Raw genomic sequence first — 23190 nt, 5'->3', positions numbered from 1 at the left:
TAGTTTCGAAAGCGGTAGTCCGAAAGTCAGACTACGGACGTCATCAATTACGACGTTGCCTTTTTCTCTTCATGGCTTGTAAAGTAAAGGTGGCTATGAATCAACTCAAAACTCAACGTCAAATGTCAAATCATCCTATAGAATCTTCTTTTTTATGCCTGCCTATGATATCGCAGATCACAGTAGTCCTGCAGCACAATTTTCATGGTGCAGATAAATTAAGGGGGACTGAGAGATTGCTGGTGCTGGCTGGATAAAAAATATGCAAGAATAAGATAAAAAAAGAATGTGTGTGTACTTTTTACGCACGTAAGAATTTATACTTCTATTATATGATTTCTTAAAAATAAATATTTTAAACAGTTTGTTTTAATTTTTTTTAAACACCAAACAAATTTTGTGCTTACCGCTTTCAAAAAAATTTAAAAAAAGTATAGGATTGCACTGGATTCGAACTCAAGACCTCTCGATCTCTGGACGACGACTGTGTCTGTATCGGTTCAGACGTACCTAATGACAAATCACGGTAACAAACAGACAAGGTGTGAAGTATAATAAATATACAATAAAATGTTTTAATAATCGCTGTGTCTAGGTACACGCTAACGTGTACGCAAATAAAAAAGTTAGGTACACGCGAATTAAACTTCATCAAGCAAGTGACGTCATTATTTAGCGTGCGCAGTGACTGTATATTTTGGTACACGCTATTTTGATGTTAGTGTTTGTTTGATAGAAAAATATTTGTTATTAAGGGAAGGGAAGCAGAACTATTCAGATGTTCAAACGTAATTATTGTAATATTAAATCAATGTGTATATAAAAGTATATGTATTCAGGTAGGCAAAATAAATATTTAGTTGACATGACATGTACAAAACACTGTTAAAATAATTTTTATACATAAGTTAATTATACCAATTTATAAACCAATGCTGTTGTGTTTATTTTTCTTTATACAGGGAGTTGAACTTTTTACGATTTTCATAGAAAATTGGTTATAACTTTGTGAATACCCTGTATAACATAATAAACTGTTATATTTTTGTGATGAAGTTAAGAAGATTTCGAACATAAAATAAAATATAGTGTGTTCCATTTAAAAAAACATAAGTTTGGTCTGCCACTATGTTAAAAACGCCCTGTAACATTCTAACTAATTTTATAATATGAAGCTCAAAGTTTGCTACAATTTTTGTTACTAACTTTTATTGCTATCTATTACTGTAGCGGAACTACTGAGCTTTATCACACTATTCACACTAATCAATTGTCCTGTATATTTTATCTTATTACTTCTGCTACTTCTGAATTTTTGTCCCTTATCTTTTTCATACTGTTTTAGAATGTTGTTAAACTCATTAAAAGAACTAAATAATTGAAATGAATTTCAATGAATGAATTTTAATCAAAACGAAACCGTAGATTTTCTTATTTTAACTAAATAATTGTCCACACTTCATAGTTAATTTAAAAACTCTTTACAAATCAATATTAAAGTGTAAACATAACGTGATTAGACAAATTCTAACCACACTCTGATACACTCGCGATACTTACAGATACTATACCACAGCATACACGCGGCTCAAATTAGCGTGTACCAAAAAACCTAGTCATAGTACACGCTAAATAATGACGTAATTGACTTGATGACGTTTAAGCGTGTACCTAACTTTTTTATTTGCGTACACGTTAGCGTGTACCTAGACACAGCATTTAATAATACTCATCTTACTCCTGAGGAAGGCAAAACCAAAGACACAAAAATTATAATAACTATATGCACTGATATATTTATACATAACTAGAACGATTAAGGCCCGGTACTTTATATCTCGATTAACAGCCCGCCGTTAGTTTACGGAGGTTTAATCGGAACCTTTTTAGGGTCTCTTGCGTTGTAATAAATGCAATTATAATTATTATTATACTTATTTATAATTATAATAATACTTGTAATGTGTAATTGCATTTATTACAACGCAGCAGATCCTAAAGAGGTCCCGATTAAACTTCCGTTAACTAACGGGCTGTTAATCGAGACATAAAGTACCGGGCCTTAATCTTTCTAGTTATGTATAAATAAATCAGTGCATATAGAGATATGTATTCTTTGCCTCCGTTAACTAACGGGCTGTTAATCGAGACATAAAGTACCGGGCCTTAGCAACTAAACGCCATACTGTCTGTGTGCGCATGCGCGCAGTATTATGAAATTTTACTCTCAATCGCGCCTAAACAAGTTCAAAACAAGCTTCAAAAATACAAATCCACGAATGTGTAAATAATAATGGCGAGAAAAAATAATTGTTTCTTTACTCGTTTTTCTTTTTGTGGAGGATGGTATGGATGGATAAAAGAAGTGGTAAGAACATAAAACCAGGGCCTAGATTCCGTGCACTGTAGATATCTAAATGTCGCTTTCTATCGATATTTGAATATCAAAATATATGAATTTTTAGCTTTAATTGAATTATTTTCTAGTTTTGCTCTAGTTTATCAATTCGAGTATAACCTAGCAAAACTAGAAAATAATTCAATTAAAGCTAAAAATTCAAATATTTTGATATTCAAATACGCTGTGTCTAGGTACACGCTAACGTGTACGCAAATAAAAAAGTTAGGTACACGCTTAAACGTCATCAAGTCAGTGACGTTATTATTTAGCGTGTACTATGACTGGGTTTTTTGGTACACGCTAATTTGAGCCGCGTGTATGCTGTGGTATTAAGTATCTGTAAGTATCGCGAGTGTCAGAGTGTGGTTAGAATTTGTCTAATCGCGTTATGTTTACACTTTAATATTGATTTGTAAAGAGTTTCCTTATTTTTTACTTGTTTAGTGTTTTTTTTAATTAACTATATGGAGTGTGGACAATTATTTAGTTCTTTTAATGAGTTTAACAACATTCTAAAACAGTATGAAAACGATAAGAGACAAAAATTCGTGATTAACGGTAGCAGAAGTAATAAGATAAAATATACGGGGCGATTGATTAGTGTGATAAAGCTCAGTAGATCCGCAAGTAATAGATAGCAATAAAAGTTAGTATCAAAAATTTTAGCAAACTTTGAGCTTCATATTACAAAATTACTAAAATTAGTTAGAATGTTACAGGGCGTTCGATAATATACTCTCGGACCAAACTTATGTTTTTTAAATGGAACACCCTATATTTTATTTTATGTTCGAAATCTTCTTAACTTCCATATCACAAAAATATAAAGGTTTATTATGTTATACAGGATATTTACAAAGTTATAACCAATTTTCTATGAAAATCGTAACAAGTTCAACTCCCTGTATAAATAAAAATAAACACCAAATAAACTGGTATAATTAACTTACGTATAAAAATTATTTTAGCAGTATTTTGTATATATCATGTTAACTAATATTTATTTTGCTAACCTGAATATATACTTTTATATGCATATTGTTTTATTACAATTAAGTTTCAAACATCTGAATAGTTTTGCTTCCCTTCCCCTTCCCTTAATAAAAATATTTTCTATCAAACAAACAACAAACACTAAAAATATCAAAATAGCGTGTACCAAAATATAAAGTCACCGCGCACGCTAAATAATGACGTCACTGGCTTGATGAAGTTTAATTCGCGTGTACCTAACTTTTTTATTTGCGTACACGTTAGCGTGTACCTAGACACAGCGATTCAAATATCGATAGAAAGCGACATGTAGATATCTACAGTGCACGGAATCTAGGCCCAGAAACGAAAGGAAGAGATTCTGACTTTTGACAGTTAGAAGTTGACGGTTGACACGTAGAATCCATGCGCGGTTGCGCGGTTCGGCAGTTATTTCAGTTATTTTTGTTGACGTAAAACAAGAAGTTTATTGTTTATCAAAATATTTATTACCGAATTTTCAATAAAATGTCGGTCATAGACAGGGTGAGAATTCTAGTATTAGGCGATTCCGGAGTTGGCAAAACATCTTTCGTTCATTTGGCAGCTCATAATGAACCCCTTCGATCACCTAGTTGGACTGTAGGCTGTTCAGTAGATGTGAAGTTACATGAATATAAAGAGGGCATGAAGGACCAAAAGACGTTTTTTGTTGAATTTTGGGACATAGGTGGTAGCCATTCACACAGAAACGCACGGCCTGTATTTTACAATCCTTTTCATGGTGCCATACTAGTGCATGATTTAACAAACCGAAAATCTGAAAAGAATTTACACAAATGGGTTAGAGAAATTAGTGTAAATAGGAGAGAAAGAAAAGATTCTAATAGTGCAACAAATCCTGTTTTGCCAGGGTTATTAGGCGACGATTTCGACCAAGAGAGTTTTATAGGAAATATGTCAATACCTTATATTGTAATAGGTAAGTTTTTGATCCTGAAAAGTATTTTTTACTGTTTATATTCCAATTACTCTTGTTCTTATATAATATTTAACTTAAGGATTTCCACAGTTTTCACGGTATTCCTTCACTTGACTGTTCTCTCCAGTTCTTTCCGTTCTGCCAGTCCCCTTCCTGTAGATTCCATTTTTCCATTACTTCGTTCACTTCATGTTTGAAAGATCTTCAGGGTCTGCCTTTCTTCCTTCTTCCTATTGGTCTTTACTTTTGTTATTCTGTTTATCTAACATTTTTTGTCTGCTCTTCTGACATGTCTGTACCAGGTTAATATCTGTTATGTATTCTATCGCTTCTTGTTACTCTGCAGCATCTCCTACAGAACTGCACCTTTGTTACTCTTATTTTGTTTTTGGATTTCTTGTTTATTATCCAATTTTCACACCCATGAATCAGGATATTTCTAGTCGTGGTATATATTGTTCTTTTTGTTTTTATACTGATGTTTTTATCACAGGCGCCCATATAAAAATTTTCAGGGGGGGGGCAGACGTGAAGATGTTGCACATTATATTTTGTATACTTTGGATAACCATATATAGATTAAAGCACCCGAAAACCTAGGGAAGGGGCACGCCCCTCCCCCTGTTCTTATCCCACAATACTGGCTTCAATTATCATATACAGCAGGGTTTCCCAAACTTATTTTTCCGTGGCCCCGTTATTTTTGTGCTTATCTTTCGTGACCCACCGTTTTTTTTTCATACCCTGGTACATGTGTACAAAAAGATACACTTAAATATTTATTATAGTTTTATATATTTTAATAAACAATCATTAGCTCAAACAAATATGTAATAAAACAAAATAAAAATCAAATACTTTATTAATGAGTTGTGTCTGATTAACTAAAAACTTTACATTTGGAGGAAATGTTAATTTTATCCTCAGGTCTGGTTGGACTTTTAAACGGTTCTTCCTATATTTATTTTTGAGGAAAACTAGTGTTGAAAACCCTGCCTCACACTTATATTTCGCAACACAAGGAATTAGAAACTTTATCGCTTTTTCTGCTAAAACTGAGTACTCCTGGCGGCAAGACAGCTAAAAATATATCGATTGTATTTTGTCAAATATGTCTTTGAGTGCCCTATCACACGATAGTTCAATTACTGACTCAATATCTAAATCCTGAAGTCCTATCCATTGTAAATGGATTCCTTGTCCATGATTGGTTACTGTGGATGGAGGAAAAATATTCCTTCAGATTTACCTCCACTCCTAGCAGGTGTTCCTTGAAAGCCACTGAAATCTCATCCAACAATGATTTCAATACTGTTTTTGTAGTTCTGTTAGCTTTATAATTTCCTGCTTCCGTGCAACATGTCCACAAATATAAGTTATTTTGTTGCAGCTTCCACCTTCCCTTGTACTTTCAATAGTTAATTGCTACTTTGTAATATTATATTTAAATTGTTCAAGAAGTCAAAAATATCACAAAGAAAGACTACCTTGATTAACAAATTGACGTCATGAAAACTGTCCTTAAATTTAAACATTGCATCCATAGCCGTTGGTGGATGTTGTTCTAAGAATATTGAAATTTCTTCCTTTAATTCAATAAGTCTTTTTAAAACATTCTCTTTTGATAGCCAACGCACTTCGCAGTGTAAAATATGTTCATGTTCACTTGAAGATCTAAAACAAGGCGGGGCGACCCGGGGTTGTGCTTTCGTGGCCCGGTACCGGGTCATGACCCACCATTTGGGAAACACTGATATACAGTCTCTTGTTTGTCCTAGTCTATTTTTTTATATTTTCTTCAGTTGTTGCTTTGTTTGATATTATGAAACTTCTGTATTTAACCACATATTCTAAATGAGAAATAAGCCACAATTTAATAAGAAAAAATGATTTTCTTAACATTTCGATGTCCAGATCGGATGTTGTTGTCAAAATAGAATAAATAATTTTTTTTAATTAACTTGTGGCTATTTCCTATTTAGAATAGTTAATTACAAAAATTCCACAAATAAATAGCTTCAGCACAACAGTTTTGTATTTGTCCTTTCCTTTGATTTGTTTACCTTGGTCTATTTCCAGCTGATTTATTTCTGTATTCTCCGTTGTTAGGTATCAGTTTTCATTAGGCTTATTTCCATTCCATTCTTTGTATATTTCTGTTCCAGTTTTCTCATCATAAAGCTGAGGTCATCTTCATATTGTGGGATTACTATTTGGTCATCAGCAAAACAGGGTTGGAAAAAACCCGGGTTTTTTTTAAAAAGCCCAACCCGACGTTTTTTTTTGGGTTGTTTAGGGTTTTTTTTTCGGGTTTTTTTGGGGATTTTCAGTTTTTTATTTAGATTTGATATATAGTTTCTGCTCTATCAAAAGTTTTACAAAAATTATGAATTTTATTGCAAAAATAATAAAATAACAAAATATGCTTACAAAATAAAGCAACTTGACATAAATAAATACATTTGGCATCACTGGCCATCAGTGCATCAGCACCTGCACTACGTCATTTGCCTCCACTCCAACAGCCGGATAATGGGGAATCACCGATATTTCTTCGGGGATTTATTTAGAGCACAAACCTCTTAACACGTTAATCGCCCAAATGATGCGAAAAATATCTTACCCCCAGGCCCAGTTAAGACAGACCTTAATGTTCATACTAGTCGTGAAGGTTGCCGTATGGGTGTCAGAGCGTGTACAACCATAAGATCTGAAACCCAACTGTTGGGGGTCATGGCGATTAACGTGTTAATTTTGTCAATTTTAACTGTGCGATGCATTGATGAGTGCGTTTTGCCGTGGCGTTCTGAAGTTGTGAAATTACATCATTCTGAAATTATGGCAAATAACAGTAGATGTGGAAGAAAATTAGATTTCAGTTGGGCAGACGTTAACAAAATTGAAACGGAAGGAAAGCTTAAAGCCGAATGTAAACATTGTAAAATTTTAATTAGCAGCAAAATTGAAAGAATAAAAGCACTGATGCTTTGTCTAACAAGAAACTTGTTTATTTTTTTATTTGTCTATATACCATGTTTAAAGTAAGTGTTATATTAGTTTGGTTTCAGTTTCTCTCGTTTTGTATTCACCTACTACTTACTTCATGGTATTTATGCTAGTTTTTGTTTTTATTCAGAAATAAATATATGTATATGACGTTCATTCAACTGAAAATTTGCTATTTTTGAAAAAACCCCAAAAAACCCAATAGTGGGTTTTATCAATTGAAAAAACCCGAAAAATCCCACTGGGTTTTATAAGATGGGGAAATTCTATGCCAACCCTGCAGCAAAACTTAGTGAATGTAGGTATTTGTTTCTTACTGGAATGCCCATTTGTTTACACTTTCTTTTCTATAGTTTCAGGTTTTTTTTTCAGGAATACTTTGAACAGGGTAGGAGATGTGGAGCAACCCTGTAGTAGTCCCTTTGTCGTCTTAAATGGACTGCATATTCTATTGCCTGTTTTGATAGCTTTGTTATTCTTGTAGAGTGCTTTTACTGCTTTGATTAATATTCATGGAACTTCGATATTCTTGTTTTTTTGCTTGCATAATCTTATGCATTTATACAGTGAGCATGTAAAGGTTGGAATAAATTCATTTTTTCGTGAATGGGTCATTTTGGAAATAAATCCCAAAACAGGTTGACAGGAACATCCATCTGGGCTTGATGATGTAGTCGATGATTTTTTTTAGTAAGAATAGGGGTTGAGTGATAGCTCATTTTTTTTTATTTATATACAGTTACAACCATTTACAGAAAAAAAACAATAGATTAAAATATGAATTACATACAATAAAGAGAACAAAAAATACAAATTATCCATATAAATAAAATATGTTACCAATACAAATTACACAAATAATCATACCTAAGGACATTAATTAGTGTGGTCGGCGGACATAAGCAGACAAGTCACTTTTGAGTTTATTATTATTATTATTATTTTTACAGCACAATAAGTCTTAGTTAATGTTTACTAAAACCTGACTCCGGAACTTGCTATAAGTTTGAAAAAGGTCAATGTTAAGGTGCTGGTTTGCTAGTCTGGCAGTTCTAGTGAGGAAGTTGTTAAGACCATAGTTAGTACGGTGGATTGGGTAATGGAAACTAACTGTAGCCCTGGTTGTTCTTAGTGGGACATGAATATTAATTTTTTGAAGAAGCTCTGGAGTTCCAGTTTTTCCATGTAGGATGTTGTGGAAAGTGATGAGATCCCTTCTCTTATGACGAGCAGTGACCGGTGCCATGTCCAGGATATTAAGAATATCTGCATCATTGTAGTTGTCCAAGATATTAAGTCTATATGCAATTGGCTTTAAAAAATTATGTTTAACTAACTGAAGAGCATTAGTATGCACTCCATAAAAAGGAGACCATACACAAAAGGCATACTCAAGATGGGGACGGACCAAGGCACAGTAGAGGGTTTTTAAAGCTGTAATATTTGTGAAGTCCTGGGTGCATCTTCTAATAAAACCAAGCATCTGGAAAGCCTTATTAACAACATTCTCCAGATGATGAGAAAGACTAAGTTTGTATCAAGAGTCTTTAAAAAGGGAAGTTCTTTCGAGAGTATAGTGACCAATATTTTAGTCAAAAACAATAGCATTTCTGGAACAGGAAAAAGTCATAGTTTTACATTTAGTTGGATTAAGTTCCATGCCATTTCTTTTACACCACTCTAGCAAGATATTTAAATCATACTACTGTAGTTTTTCGCAATCCTCTGGGGATTTAATCACACAGCCTAATTTTAGATCATCAGCAAAGAGCAAAAATAAACTGATTGCGAAGCATTCATTTATGTCGTTTATGAAAATATTAAACAAGAGTGGCCCAAGGTGAGAGCCTTGAAGCTCTCCTGGTGGAACTTGGATAATTTTAGAAAGAAAAGTGCCAATTTTAACAATCAGTCTACGATCAGATAAGTAGCTTTGGAACCATGACAATAAAGGCTCATCAATCCCAATCAGTTTTAACTTATACAAAAAAATATTGTGTGGCACCCTGTCGAACGCCTTGGAGAAGTATCAGTGTATATCGTATCCACTTGATACCCCTTCTCCAAGGTGGCCAGCAAGAAGTCCACCTGACTAAGAAGATTTAATTCTGTAGATTTTCGTGGTCTAAACCCAAACTGTTGTTGGACTAGTAGAGGTTCAAATAGAGGGGTTAGAATGTCACATACCAGACTTTCAAATACCTTGGGGATTGCACTGATTATACTACTTAATGGGACGATAGTTTGTTACACAGGTTTTGTCACCGGATTTAAAGATGGGCTTTAGAAAGCTGCCTTTCCAGTAGTCGGGGAAGATTCCAGTTTGGAGGGAGAGCTTGAAAATGTGTTTAATTTTAAAGATTCAGTTATATTAACATTATCATAATTATTTATACATTTCCAGAATGCCCAGAAAATTTTTTTTTGAATTAAATTAATTGAGACAAAAAGAAGAATGTATGTACATAATTTATTTAATTCAACATACATTCTACTTTCATCAGAAATCAGGAAGCAATGTTTACTTAACAAATAAATATTGTTTTTCGCTTAAATTCCATGTTAAAACTGCCACCCACCTGCCTTTTGGCAGTTTGAACATTTCATTTTAGCGAAAAGCAATGTTTATTTTTCAAATAAACATTTTTTCTGTTTTATGATAGTAGTAAAAGGTATGTTGATTTAAATAATTACAGACATTCTTCTTTTTATGTCAATTAATTTAATTTAAATTTTTTTGACACACTGTATACATAATTTTATACAGTAGACTCGCGATTATCCGAGGTAACTGGGACCGTGACTACCTCGGATACGGAAAAACTCGGTTAACACTGAGATTGGTTATATTGATAGAAAAACACGTAAATAATCATAACTGTGGATATTTTAATGACAAAATTAATACAGTACTGTCTATAAAAGATGAAAACATTTACCTTATCAATATTACTGTTTAAAAAAGTCTTTGATTTTGCATAACCTTTATTCCTCTTTTTGATTTTGAATCGGCGATGTTGCGTCAAGATTGAAAATTGTAACTTACCTGTTATTACTTTTGCCTCGGTTAACCGAGGGGCTCGGATGACCGAGACTCGGATAATCGCGAGTCTACTGTATTATTGTTTATATTACTGAATAGTGAATTGAATAACCTTTCAAATGAGCTATCACATGACCCTTATTTACATTTAAAAAAATTCATTGATTATGTCATCACGCCCAGATGGATGGTGACACTAGTATGATATATATGCCAAAAAATCTTAATTTAAAAATAAAAATCGACATGTTTCGAGATTTATTTACAAAATCGCTCATTAATGAAAAAATGAATTTATTCCAACCTTTACGTGCTTACTGTATATTCTGTATATTATATACATTCTAATATTAATTATTCGTTTTAGGAACCAAATTGGATCAGCTTGATGATCGCAAAACTCGTATCGAACACATGGCCAGCCATTTAGGATGTGATGAAATTTTAATGGACTGTAGACAGACCAGATATTTAGCAGCAGGTACTTCTAATGCTGTCAAACTATCAAGATTTTATGATAAGGCCATCGAAATGAGATCTAAGAGCCATAAAGATTCATTCACAGAAAGATTTGGAGATCCTATTTCACCAATTTTATCTACAAAATTTTATTCCCCCCATCAAGACTAGATTATAGTGAAATATTTAAAATACGGTAGTAGTTTACTACAGAAATTAAAAATACATAGGTATATGTTTTTGGAAAACATGCCCAGTTAATAAAAAAAAAGAATACTCTAATTATAAGATGCTAGTAACAGCTTCATATTTATATTGTTTTGTATAATAGGTATATGTAATAGTATATATAAATAAAGTACATTTGTTTATTTATTTAAACTAAATATTGTTATTTTGTAAATAAGGTGTCAGAAAGTTATAATCGTAATCTTCATGGAGTGTCTGTTGTTAAATATACCTTTTCCATTCCTTGATCACGGATAAGTTCACCTTGATGTTAATAATATGCGGTACCTGGTAAGGGTTTTAGTTTTCTATGCAACTTATCCCATTTTCTTTTTAATTGAGTTCTTAACTTCTTTAAAATGCTGTTCCATAATTGAGAAATCTTTTTGTTTTACTTGTTTAATTGTCTTATTTTTTTATTCCCAAATCCCCTTTCACTCATTAGATTTTGACACAATTTCTTTATTCTTATTTTTAATTCTTTTCAGTAACTTTGATTGCTGCATTTTTAAATTTGTTCCATGAGCTTTCAATACGAATATGTGTGGAATCTGTAATGGTAGATTAGGATTAAACAATATGAAATATTATTTAATACTTATTTGGGTCAAGGTTGTGTATTATACAAATATGTACTTATTGTTTATATTTCTAAATGTAAATCACCACAATGATTGAGTCCACACTCTGCTGAGTAAGCAATATGGTGATATCAATAATCCACTTTAAATTCTATTACAAATAAAATAAACATAGATTTCGTTAAGTACAAATGTGTCGTCATTCTCCCTCATCAGTGTTAAAAAAGCCAATAGTGTGCATGCCTGAGCCACCAAAATGTTTTGGGTAAAAACCCTTTGAGTATTGAAGAGTACTATTATATAATTATACTACATATTTTTAATAATATTTTGTGATATTCAAATATTCCTGGATATTACTCAGGGCAACACAGGACTCTTCCCACGTGGTTGGAATGTAAGGAGTATTAAAACCTCACATATTGCAGTTGAAAGGCAACTAGTTGCCTACATCAATTCGGATTTAGAAATAAGCACTCAACAATCGACCAGATGCACAAAATTACAAATATTATCGAAAGATCGCTAGAAGAAAAGAAAGTATGTTCAACTGTCTTCCTTGATGCTGTACAGGCTTTTGATAAAGCCTGGCATGAAGGTTTAGTACATAAACTAAAAAGTTTTTTACCTAAACAGTATTCAAAACTTTTACAATCTTATAGTATAAGAGCTAGAGCCGAAAAATCATCGTCATAAGTAATATGGAGTTTGGCATGTGAAATGTGTCTATTGTATATTGATAATTATGATCCCTTTCAGGCTGACACCTCAGTGGATACAAGAAGTAGCAATACGGGATGAAAGGGGAAAGTTAGTGTAGTCTTTAAAGGTTTTCACCTCCTATTTTGTTAAACTTCCATCGATTTGCATGAAAATTGGTGACTAGTTAGAGCATACCCCAAGAAATAAAAATGATTTGGTGCCAACTTGCACTTTTACCCTGGGGGTGGATACCGCACCTCCTCTCGGGGGTGAAAACTATTTTATTAAAAATAACCCCACAAATCGATAGAGGGACAAATTATAAGTAAAATTTGTTATATCATGTTATTAAAATAAATAAATACTTTTTGAGTTATTAAAGATTTGTGTGTTTAAGAGCACATGCGTGAAGTTACGGATGATAAAAAGAACATATTAATTAATTGTAGGTTACTAAAATATTATTTTTATATTATTTCGATATTATAAATTTAGCAAAAGTGTATTCGAATATGTCAAATGTACCCATTATTGGACACCCCCAGTTTCTGGACATATTTAGTTTATATTGATAGAAAAAATTCAATTAAATATCGAAATAATATTTTACTAACATACAATTAATTAATATGTTCTTTTTATCATCCGTAACTTCACGCATATGCTCTTAAATAGACAAATCTTTGATCTTTAATAACTCAAAAGGTACTGATTTATTTTAATAACATGACATAACAAATTTTACTTAAAATTTGTCCCTCTATCGATTTGTGGGGTTATTTTTAATAAAATTGTTTTCACCCGCGGGAAGGGGTGGTATTTACCACCAGGGTAAAAGTGCAAGTTGGCACAAAGTCAGTTTTATTTCTTGAGGTATGCTCTAACTAGTCACCAATTTTCATGCAAATCGATGGAGGTTTAACAAAACAGGAGGTGAAAACCTTTAATGACTGCACTAAGTTTCGCCTTTCATCCCTTATTGCTACTTCCTGTATCCACTGATGAGGTGTCAGCCTGAAAGGGGTCATAATCCAAAATTCCGCCAAAATCCAAATCCAGCCAAAATAAAATTCAGAAAATGTAGAAAAACCAAAAGTCAACAACAGTGCTCATCCAAATCTCAAATACAAACTGAATTTGGTTGTGCTGTACTTAACAATAACAACAACCAACACCTGGTCCCACAGTATTTGATGACTATAGATACATAATAAGATCAATATTTTGAATATAAATATCTTACGCACTCTATAAAAGTTGGAAGCATTTGAGATGTGGCTATATCAGAGAATTCTTAAAATCTCGTGGACTGGCCGGGTCACAAATGAGGAGGTACTCAGAAGAACTGAGAAGTACTGATCACCATCAAATCTCGAAAGGACACATAATGAGAAATGAATCCAAATATACCCTCCTGCAAGGAAAAATATTTGGAACGCGAGGTTCAGAAAGAACATCCTGGTTAAACAACCTCAGAACCAGGTATAACACAACATCTGTGCAGCTTTCCCCGCTGCTGCAGATAAGATAAAGATTGCCACAATGATCGCCAACATTCCTCACGGAATGGCACATTAGGAAGAAGAAACACTGCTACTCGTTTTGAGAAGTCAATTATCTATATATTGGGACCGTGCAAGTTTGGAAAAGGGACACCTGGTTTCATAGCTCGGCAACATTTTTCGCACTTTTAATTACATTGGCTAATTATATTAGTCCTGGTTGCTGGATAATTGTCAAGGCCATAGCCCAAAAAAAGTATAAGAAGAAAAAGTAAGATTTAGGTTATGTTATTAAAAAAGGATTGTATGTAGTAAATAAAATTAATTATTAAAATGCAGTACTGCAAGCAAAATACAATTAATTAAATATAGTTTTATATAATAATTGCATATCATATTAATATTGAGCAGCATATAATTTTTCTTCTTCAATGACAGTAGGTATGAAATGAACGTCAATTTGACAATATGAATTATTTAAGAAAGTTGAAAGATGTCTCCGCTGTTCGCGCACGATCGTTTCTCGTATCCCCTCCAACTACCTGCACACCGCGAATAGTATAATATTATTAATTAATCTCTGATTTTACGGTTTTTACAAGAAAACTTCAATGGCTGATAAAGATGTGTATTCGTGTTAACTGACTAATACTGTCTTTGTATTTTATCTACATCTGCAAACATTCAAATGTAAACACAACCCTCGGAGAACACACACTAGGGGCTGGCTGGCATATATCAACCAGGTCGTCATATACTCCCATAGGCGTCACTGTAGAGGTTCGGTTTGTTACAACTCTTAAAATGTATGCATTCACTATATATAGAAGTGTGAATACCTTATGGAATTGTGATGACTCCAGTTGTAATTAACTAATAGAACATCAGAAATGGATTATAGCAGTACAAAAGATATACACTGTGTTAACTTGCCGATTAGATGTAGGGACTTAAAATGGCAATACTGCCGGCATCCCACATGCAATAAACTACATATTGTACAAGAATTCATCTGTACTTATTAGATATCTTTTAAAACACCCTTTAATTATCTACGTTAATTTCTTTCAATTATTTAAATGTTATCATAAACAAATATCTTTCGTTACATAAATATTATTGACCTAGATTGTGAGGAGTAGTTATACATACAGTCACGGTTGGTGTTTACTATAAACACCTTTCAGGGTCGCCGCTGACTCGGCACTTTCAAATATACTTATACAATCAAAACATAGTAAGGGAATCCACATTCGTCATTATACTTTCTTAGACGTAAGATTATATTCATATTCAAATAGTATCATCTCCACTCCGCGAGACGACGTCGCGTAGCTTGCTACCAGCTTATACTCATGCAAGTATAATAAAACAGCTTAAGCAGTGATACGACTATTAATCATTCCACCCCTCGGATAAGGGTTAACCACCCTTACCGGGAGAAGATGGTCCTAGTAACCCTGGACTATTATATGGCGATCCAAGACCAGGGAAGAAAGACTGGAAAGACGTCACAGGACTGGTAAACGAGAAATGGAGAAAAACGTCAATGTTCTGGTACCTCGACCACCCTAGAATACAGTGTGGTATGTAGAAAGGATGGAGACAGCAGGCCTGACTTGGGACAATGGACAATGCCATAGAACGTGCATCGAGAACTTTTGGTGATACGAACACAAACGTTTAAAAGTGGTGAGTCTATATTTTGTTCTTATGGTATTTCCACGATATTTCATAACAAATGAATAGTATAGCAGTAATGTAAGGTATATTTCTAGTATTTTTATCTGTTTATTTTTAATTATCTTTATGGGTATTATTGGAATTTTTTTATCACAAATATTAAAGTTATTCACATGGCATATTACCATTATTATTTGAGGTATATATTATTTATATTATTCATTACGAGGGTACATTTTTGCAATTTTTTATTTTTATGATTTTAATATTTGCTATCGTAAATATACACTATAAATATAAATATACGATATAAATATATAACAAATATACGCTATATGCATAATACATTTACATTATTATTCTAACTACTTATTTACAAGGGTTAATATAACGTTATTTATTATTGAACTTTTATTTATTATTATTGCAATTTTTTTACATATTTTTTACCATTAAGTAGGTAAAATTCTTAAGTGATAGGTGATAGTGAAAAGCAGAGCATAGTGCTTGTGCGCGTTAGTGTGTATGCTAGAATAGTGCACTATCTTGTTAGGTTAGATTAAGAGACGCTATAGGGCAAGCTCTTAATTTTAAGGAACAGTAATAATTTAGGTTAGATTAAAATTGCTCATTGGTCAAGTATGACCAGATTGTAATTGTAATAATCATCATCGTAGTGATGATTATGGGAAAAAAAAAATTTTTACCATATAATGACGTATTATTTTATCTCATTATTTTTTTTACTATATATCTATATACTACATATCTATATACACCGTAAGACTATCGAATTTATATTTTCGCTAAGAAGTGCAGGAACTGAGGATAGAAAATTATGTATAAATGAGTAGCAACGAAGTTACTTGGGAAGATTTTGTCAAAATAGTTGAGGAAATTGCGCAAGAAGTAGGAAGACAAAGCAGAAGGGTCTTAAAGAAAAAAGTACCGAAATCCAAGGACATACAGGAAGAAGTAACGACACAGCTAATTAAATCTTATAACAAGTTCACGCACTTAACTAAGAAAAACTGGGAAGCACTTTCGGACAAACAGAGGGAAGCGTACAACAAATATTTTGGAAAAATCAGAGACAAAGTTATACGCTCATTTCAAGCAGTAAATGTAAGAACAGTGGTTCCAAATTCAATACATCAACCAATCGACAAGGAAACTTGAAGAGGAACAAAGCGACGAGGAAGTAGAAGAAGGAAAAAGCGACGAGGAAGTAGAAGAAGAAATAATTAACGACGAAATAGAAGAGGAAAAAGGTGACATAAAACAAGATATAACAATATTAAACATGGCTCTGACAATCAATGAATTTTTGAATATCGCAAGCAAGATATTGCCCAACGAGTTCGATGGAAGCGCAGGGAAATTACAACCATTTTTGGACGCATTAGAACTACTTGGAAAATTGGCAGAAGGTCATGAAGACACAGCTGTAACGCTAATAAAAACACGACTTACCAATAAGGCTAGGAACCTAATAACCACGGAAGATACGATTCCACGGATAGCTGAAGCACTGAAGAAAAGGCAAGGGCATAGAGATGCAGCAGTGTACGCATCTGAAGTGGAAGAGTTAGCAGAACAATTAAAAGTAGCATACATAGCGGAAGGAATGCCACTGGAGTTAGCGAAGAAATATACGACGGAAACAGTAGTAACAACAATGAAACGAAACGTTAATGCAGAGAAAGCTAAGCTAATACTGGAAGCAGGTAACTTTACATCACCGCAGGAAGTAGTATCTAAATTTTTATCGATCGATACGACTGAAGAAAATGCACAAGGAAAAGTCTTAAATTATAGGACAAACTACGAGAATAGGAGAGGACAGCAGCAATACAGAAGAGGATACCATAACAAATATGACAGAGGAAGAAGAAATAACTTCGGACAACGGAACGAAGGAGAAGCAACGGACAATCAACGAAATTATGCGAACAGAGGATACAGACAATTTAACAATCAAACATACAGAGGAAACCGGAGAGGAGGATGTAACAGGAACGTAAGGTTACTAGAGATAGAGGACAGTCAAGAAGAACAAGAAAACCAGCAGTTGGGGTTTTGAATGAACAAGAAGTTGGAAGTACACAGTCAGAAATAAAATATAACATTTACAACTTCGACATAAACCTAACGAACTTTGTACGAATGAAAACAGGAATCCTTGAAAACACAAGCACCTTTATCATAGACACAGGAGCTGATATTTCAATACTAAAATGTTCACAAGATTTTATGAAGGAACAGGTGAAATCAAACACAAAGGCGAAAATAAAAGGAGTCACTAAAGGAGAGTTGCAAACAATGGGAGAAGTTGAGACAACACTAGAAGTAAAAGGAACTCGATTCGAACACATCTTTCAATTGGTAGAACCTAACTTTCCAATTCCAACAGACGGAATCATTGGGAGAGACTTTATTTCTAACTTTCAATGTATACTGGACTACGCAAACCTTAAAATGCACATTAAAGAGGACAACGATTGTTACATTAGTACGAAAATTCTGGATAATATAGATAATGACACCATAATAATACCACCCCGATGTGAAATTTACAGAATAGTCAAAATTTTTCAAACGCTAAAGAACGACAGGATAGTGGAGCAACAAGAAATACAACCAGGAATATTCATAGCAAGAGCAATTATTTCAAGTAATAATCCATACATCAAAATTTTGAACACAACATACGAAACAGTAAATGTAGAGGCAAGCACAATCAGGACGTTGGACATTAAACTATTCAACATATATAGACTAGTCAACGACAGCAAGGATAGAAAAAAAGAATTACGAGAATCACTGAAATTAGACATACCAGAATACATACGAGATAACTTAGTATCGTTATGCGAAGAATATTCAGACATATTCGCCCTAAGGCATGATATGTTAACCTGTAACAATTTCTACGAACAGAAACTAAGAGTTAAAGACCAAACTCCGGTATATATCAAGAATTATAGGACACCTCATGCGCAAACAGAGGAATTAAATCGACAAGTACAAAAACTAAGAGACCAAGGAATCATAGAACCATCTACATCCGAGTACAACAGCCCAGTAGTACTGGTACCGAAAAAAGCTATAGATGGAGGAAAAGCATGGAGATTATGCATAGATTTTAGACAATTGAACAAGAAGATAGTTACAGACAAATTCCCATTACCAAGAATAGATTCGATATTAGATCAACTAGGAAGAGCAAAATGGTTTTCAGTTATAGACTTAATGTCAGGTTTTCATCAAATACCATTAGAAAAGTCATCGAGAAAATACACATCGTTTAGCACGGAAAACAGAGCATTTCAATTTACCAGATTACCTTTTGGATTAAATGTAAGCCCGAATAGCTTTTCAAGAATGATGTCAATAGCATTTTCAGGATTAACACCAGACAAAGCATTTCTTTACATGGATGACATAGTAGTGATAGGAATATCTGAAAAACATCACCTAGACAACCTGAAAAAGACATTTGAGACATGTCGAAAATTCAATTTGAAACTTAACCCAGGAAAATGTCAATTTTTTAGAAGGGAAGTAACATATTTAGGACATGATCTTTCTCAAGAGGGAGTATCACCCGACAAAGCGAAGTATGCAATGCAGCAATTGAACAATACCCGACGCCTAAGACAGCGGAAGAAACAAAGAGATTTGTAGCATTTTGCAACTATTATAGACGTTTTATTAAAAATTTTGTGGAAATATGCAGACCACTCAACAGATTATCGAGGAAAGGAGTAGAATTTTTTTGGTCTGAGGAGTGTGAAAAAGCATTCAATAAGCTTAAATCATCTTTAATGAAGCCACCGATCTTAAAATATCCTGATTTCAACAAACAGTTTATCCTAACAACAGACGCATCCAATGAGAGTTGTTCAGCAATCCTAAGTCAAGATTACAACGGAATAGACCTACCTATAGCATATGCATCAAGAAGTTTTAGTAAAGGAGAAGGCAATAAACCTATAATCGTTAAGGAATTATTAGCGATCCATTGGGGAATTAATCATTTTAAATGTTATCAATATGGAGCACCAACATTCAAAGTAAAAACAGACCATAAACCTTTGACACACCTATTTGCAATGAAAGAACCAACCTCAAAACTCACGAGTATCAGATTAGACCTAGAAGAATATGACTTCGAGATAGAATATATAACAGGGAAAAGTAACTACGCAGACAGCCTTTCAAGAATAACATTGCATCAACTAAAGAACCTATACATAGACAACACCCATATACTAGCTATAACAAGAGCTCAAGCAAGAGAAAAGGAGAAAGAAGCAAGACAAACAAAGGCTGAAAGTGAACTCGCACTACAGCCAGAAGCCACCAAACAGACAGTAAGGAAGGTACTAAATAATTTAGAGGCGCACAGACTACCAATTTTGTCCTTTGGAGCAGAACTAATTTCACCAAGACTGAGCATTAGGGCCAAAAACAAAATAAAATGCAGCAAAAGCATAGCCACAGGATTGGATCATTTCGATTTAAACCAAGCGTTGGCACAGCTTGATAAGCTGGCGGTAGAGAATGCAGTACGTAAAGTAAAGATATACGCAAATGATATTATTTTTAAATTGTGCACAATTGATGAATTTATTAAAAAAGGAAATAAAAAATTGAAGAATATAGAAATATACATATGTGAAGTACCAGAAACAATAAAAGATGACAAAGAAAAACACAGGTTAATAGAAGAATACCATAATCACCCGATGTTCGGAGGACACGTAGGGAATAATAGACTAATAAAGAAGCTAAAGGCAAGATTCCGATGGAAAAATTTGGAAAAAGACGTAAGAAAATACGTTAAACAATGCCACAAATGTCAAATTAACAAACCGAAAAGAACACATGTCGAAGAGTTCGTGATATCGGACACATCTTCCAAACCATGGGACATAGTATACATAGATACAATAGGTCCATTCACTAGAAGTAATGAAGGTAATAGATACTGTAACGAAAGAGTTTCGAATCGGCGCAATAAACAGTCCCCGGCTTGGGAGAATTCCAACCGTCGGAATAACAGTAGCCGTGACGTCACAGAAGCGACGGCGCTGTGAGTGAAGATCTCCAGAATATTCATTAGGCCGAGGGATATGTAGACATTTCGAGAACAGGACCTATTGGCTATTTAAGCGGAGCGCGCTGTTATTAGAGTTTAGTTTTAAGCTAAAAGTTGTAAAGTAAAGTGTATAAGATAAATTCGTCTGTAACTTATATAAATAAAGTCGTATATAAATTACGAACCGCTAGTTTTATTGTAATTAGAAGTAATTACACTAATCACGCTACAGTCGGTGTCGGTGTTCGGTTAACTTAGTGCGATATAAATAAGTGAATTACAGAGAGACTTTAAAAGACTTTTGAACTTTATTCGTCGGGAATAACCGGAGTGCGTTAATTGTTCGGTATTCGGAAAGACTTTAAAATACTTTTGGACTTTATTCGTCGGGAATAGTTAAAGTGCGCTGATTGTTCGGTATTCGGAAAGACTGTTAAAAGACATTTTGGAAAGTACGTGTGTGCCGACCAAAGATGTTGCTACAAGAACTTACAGTAAAACAGCTCCGTGAACAGCTCGAGGAACGGGATCTGGACAGCAGTGGGCTCAAGATAGTCCTACAAGCACGACTCGAGGAAGTCCTAACGAAGAACGGAGATGATCCAGAGACGTTCCACTTCCAGTCAGCAGAACAAGCAATCTTATCGAAATTAAAAACTGTTTCTGAAACGATCGATGAAACTAGTAGAAAAAGCGACGAGAAATTCGAAAATGTTGCTAAAAGATTCGATGAGACTTCTCAAATAATTAAAGAGGTCTGTAGGCAAAACAACGAAAAACTAGAAGAAGTTTGTAAACAGAACAATGAGAAATTTGAAGAAGTTTCTAGAACATTCGATAAGATGCAGAAAAGTGTAGAGACCGTAAAAGAAAAGATCAAACAGCTAGAGAGCAGGATAACCGATACAAAAGTACAACCATCAGTTAATGCAGCAACGTTAGATCCTTTAGTGAAAGATGAACTACCGAGAGACGAAACGTCGCATAATATGAGATTCAAATTACCACCATTTGATGGAAAGTCCTCTTGGTCCATATATCTTAGACAGTTTGAAGCTATTGCGACCGCCAATCATTGGACCGAACAAGAAAAGGCTGTTTCCTTGACTGCTGCTTTACGAGGTGATGCTGCAGATATATTAAGGTCAATTCCCAAGGGTCAAGAAAATTGTTACCAGACCTTGTTCACTCGTCTAGAAAAACGCTATGGAGATGCCCATCTACAACAAGTATACAAAGCACAACTGCGAAGTAGAAGTCAACGAGCAAGTGAGAATCTGCAAGAATTTGAAGCAGATGTGGCTCGTGTGGTGCGGTTGGCTTATCCAGAGGTGCCAGACAGCGTTTTAGAAGAAATTGCAGTAGATACCTTCGTCAATGGGCTGAAAGATAATGAACTACAGAAAGCTTTACGACTAGCAAGGCCGAAAGTTTTAGATGAAGCACTTGCTATTGCCTTGGAACACGAAGCAGCTAGCCAAGCTTCACGAAACAATCGAGTAATAACCGTGGAAAAAGGCGATAAGAGAAAAGATGAACGTTTGGTGGAAATGGTACGGAGGGTGATTCGTGACACGATGCCGAAGAGACGCATGAAGAGGGCTGGAAGAGTTGGTTCAAATACAGATGCTTCCTCGATACGGCCATGCAGTGAAAGTTGTAATCACCGGCTTAAAGTAGATGAACAGCTTTGCCCTGTGAGACGAACTACCGTCGTTAATGAGCAATGGCAGCCACAACAGTTACAAGAAGCCCAAGAAGACGATCCATGTATAAAAAGAGTATTGGATTGGATGCGTCGAGGTGAGAGACCTAGTTGGCAAAACATTAGTGCATGTAGTCCGGAAGTCATGGCCTACTGGAGCCAATGGAATTGCCTGATACTAAAAGATGATCTTCTGTACAGAACCTTTGAGAACGATGATGGTACAGAATCTAAGCTTCAGTTGATTGTACCTAAAAGTAAAGTGTCAGAAGTATTGCGTCAGTTGCATGACGGTACATCAGGTGGACACTTTGGTATTACGAAGACTCTGCAAAAGGTTCGAGAACGGTTCTATTGGGTGAACTGTAAAGATGATGTAAGAAGATGGTGCCAGAAATGTGAACTGTGTGCATCCGGTAATGGTCCAGTTGGTAAAAAGAGAGCACCCATGAGACAGTACAATGTTGGCAGTCCTATGGAAAGAGTAGCAATCGACATTGCAGGTCCATTTCCAGAAACTGATGCTGGAAATAAATACATCCTGGTAGCCATGGATTATTTTACGAAATGGACCGAGGCCTATGCATTACCAAATCAAGAAGCTGCTACCGTTGCAGAGGTACTTGTTAAAGAATTCTTCAGTCGATTTGGTGTTCCCTTGGAGATCCACTCCGACCAAGGGCGAAACTTTGAGTCAGCTCTTTTCCAAAACGTTTGTAAATTGATTGGTGTCAATAAGACCAGAACAACACCCCTGCATCCTCAATCAGATGGGATGGTCGAGAGGATGAACCGAACGATGGGTAAACACTTGTCCAAAGT

The 23190-nt window shown here is 34.4% G+C and overlaps 1 protein-coding gene across 1 annotated transcript; it reads left to right on the top strand.

Annotated features, from left to right (window-relative positions):
* The first annotated feature begins 3810 nt into the window (after positions 1-3810).
* LOC126879471 (rab-like protein 3) lies at positions 3811-11864 on the top strand. Its single transcript, XM_050642502.1, has 2 exons — positions 3811-4355; positions 10772-11864. Exons 1-2 carry the CDS (start codon positions 3902-3904, stop codon positions 11032-11034), a joined length of 717 nt encoding a protein of 238 aa, XP_050498459.1. The 5' UTR covers positions 3811-3901; the 3' UTR covers positions 11035-11864.
* The last annotated feature ends 11326 nt before the right edge of the window (positions 11865-23190 follow it).

Source organism: Diabrotica virgifera, chromosome 1 (assembly GCF_917563875.1).
Source record: "Diabrotica virgifera virgifera chromosome 1, PGI_DIABVI_V3a".
NCBI classification, from domain to species: Eukaryota; Metazoa; Arthropoda; class Insecta; order Coleoptera; family Chrysomelidae; genus Diabrotica; species Diabrotica virgifera.
Note: the sequence above shows the minus strand (reverse complement) of the source record. Positions and strands in the feature narration are given on the sequence as shown.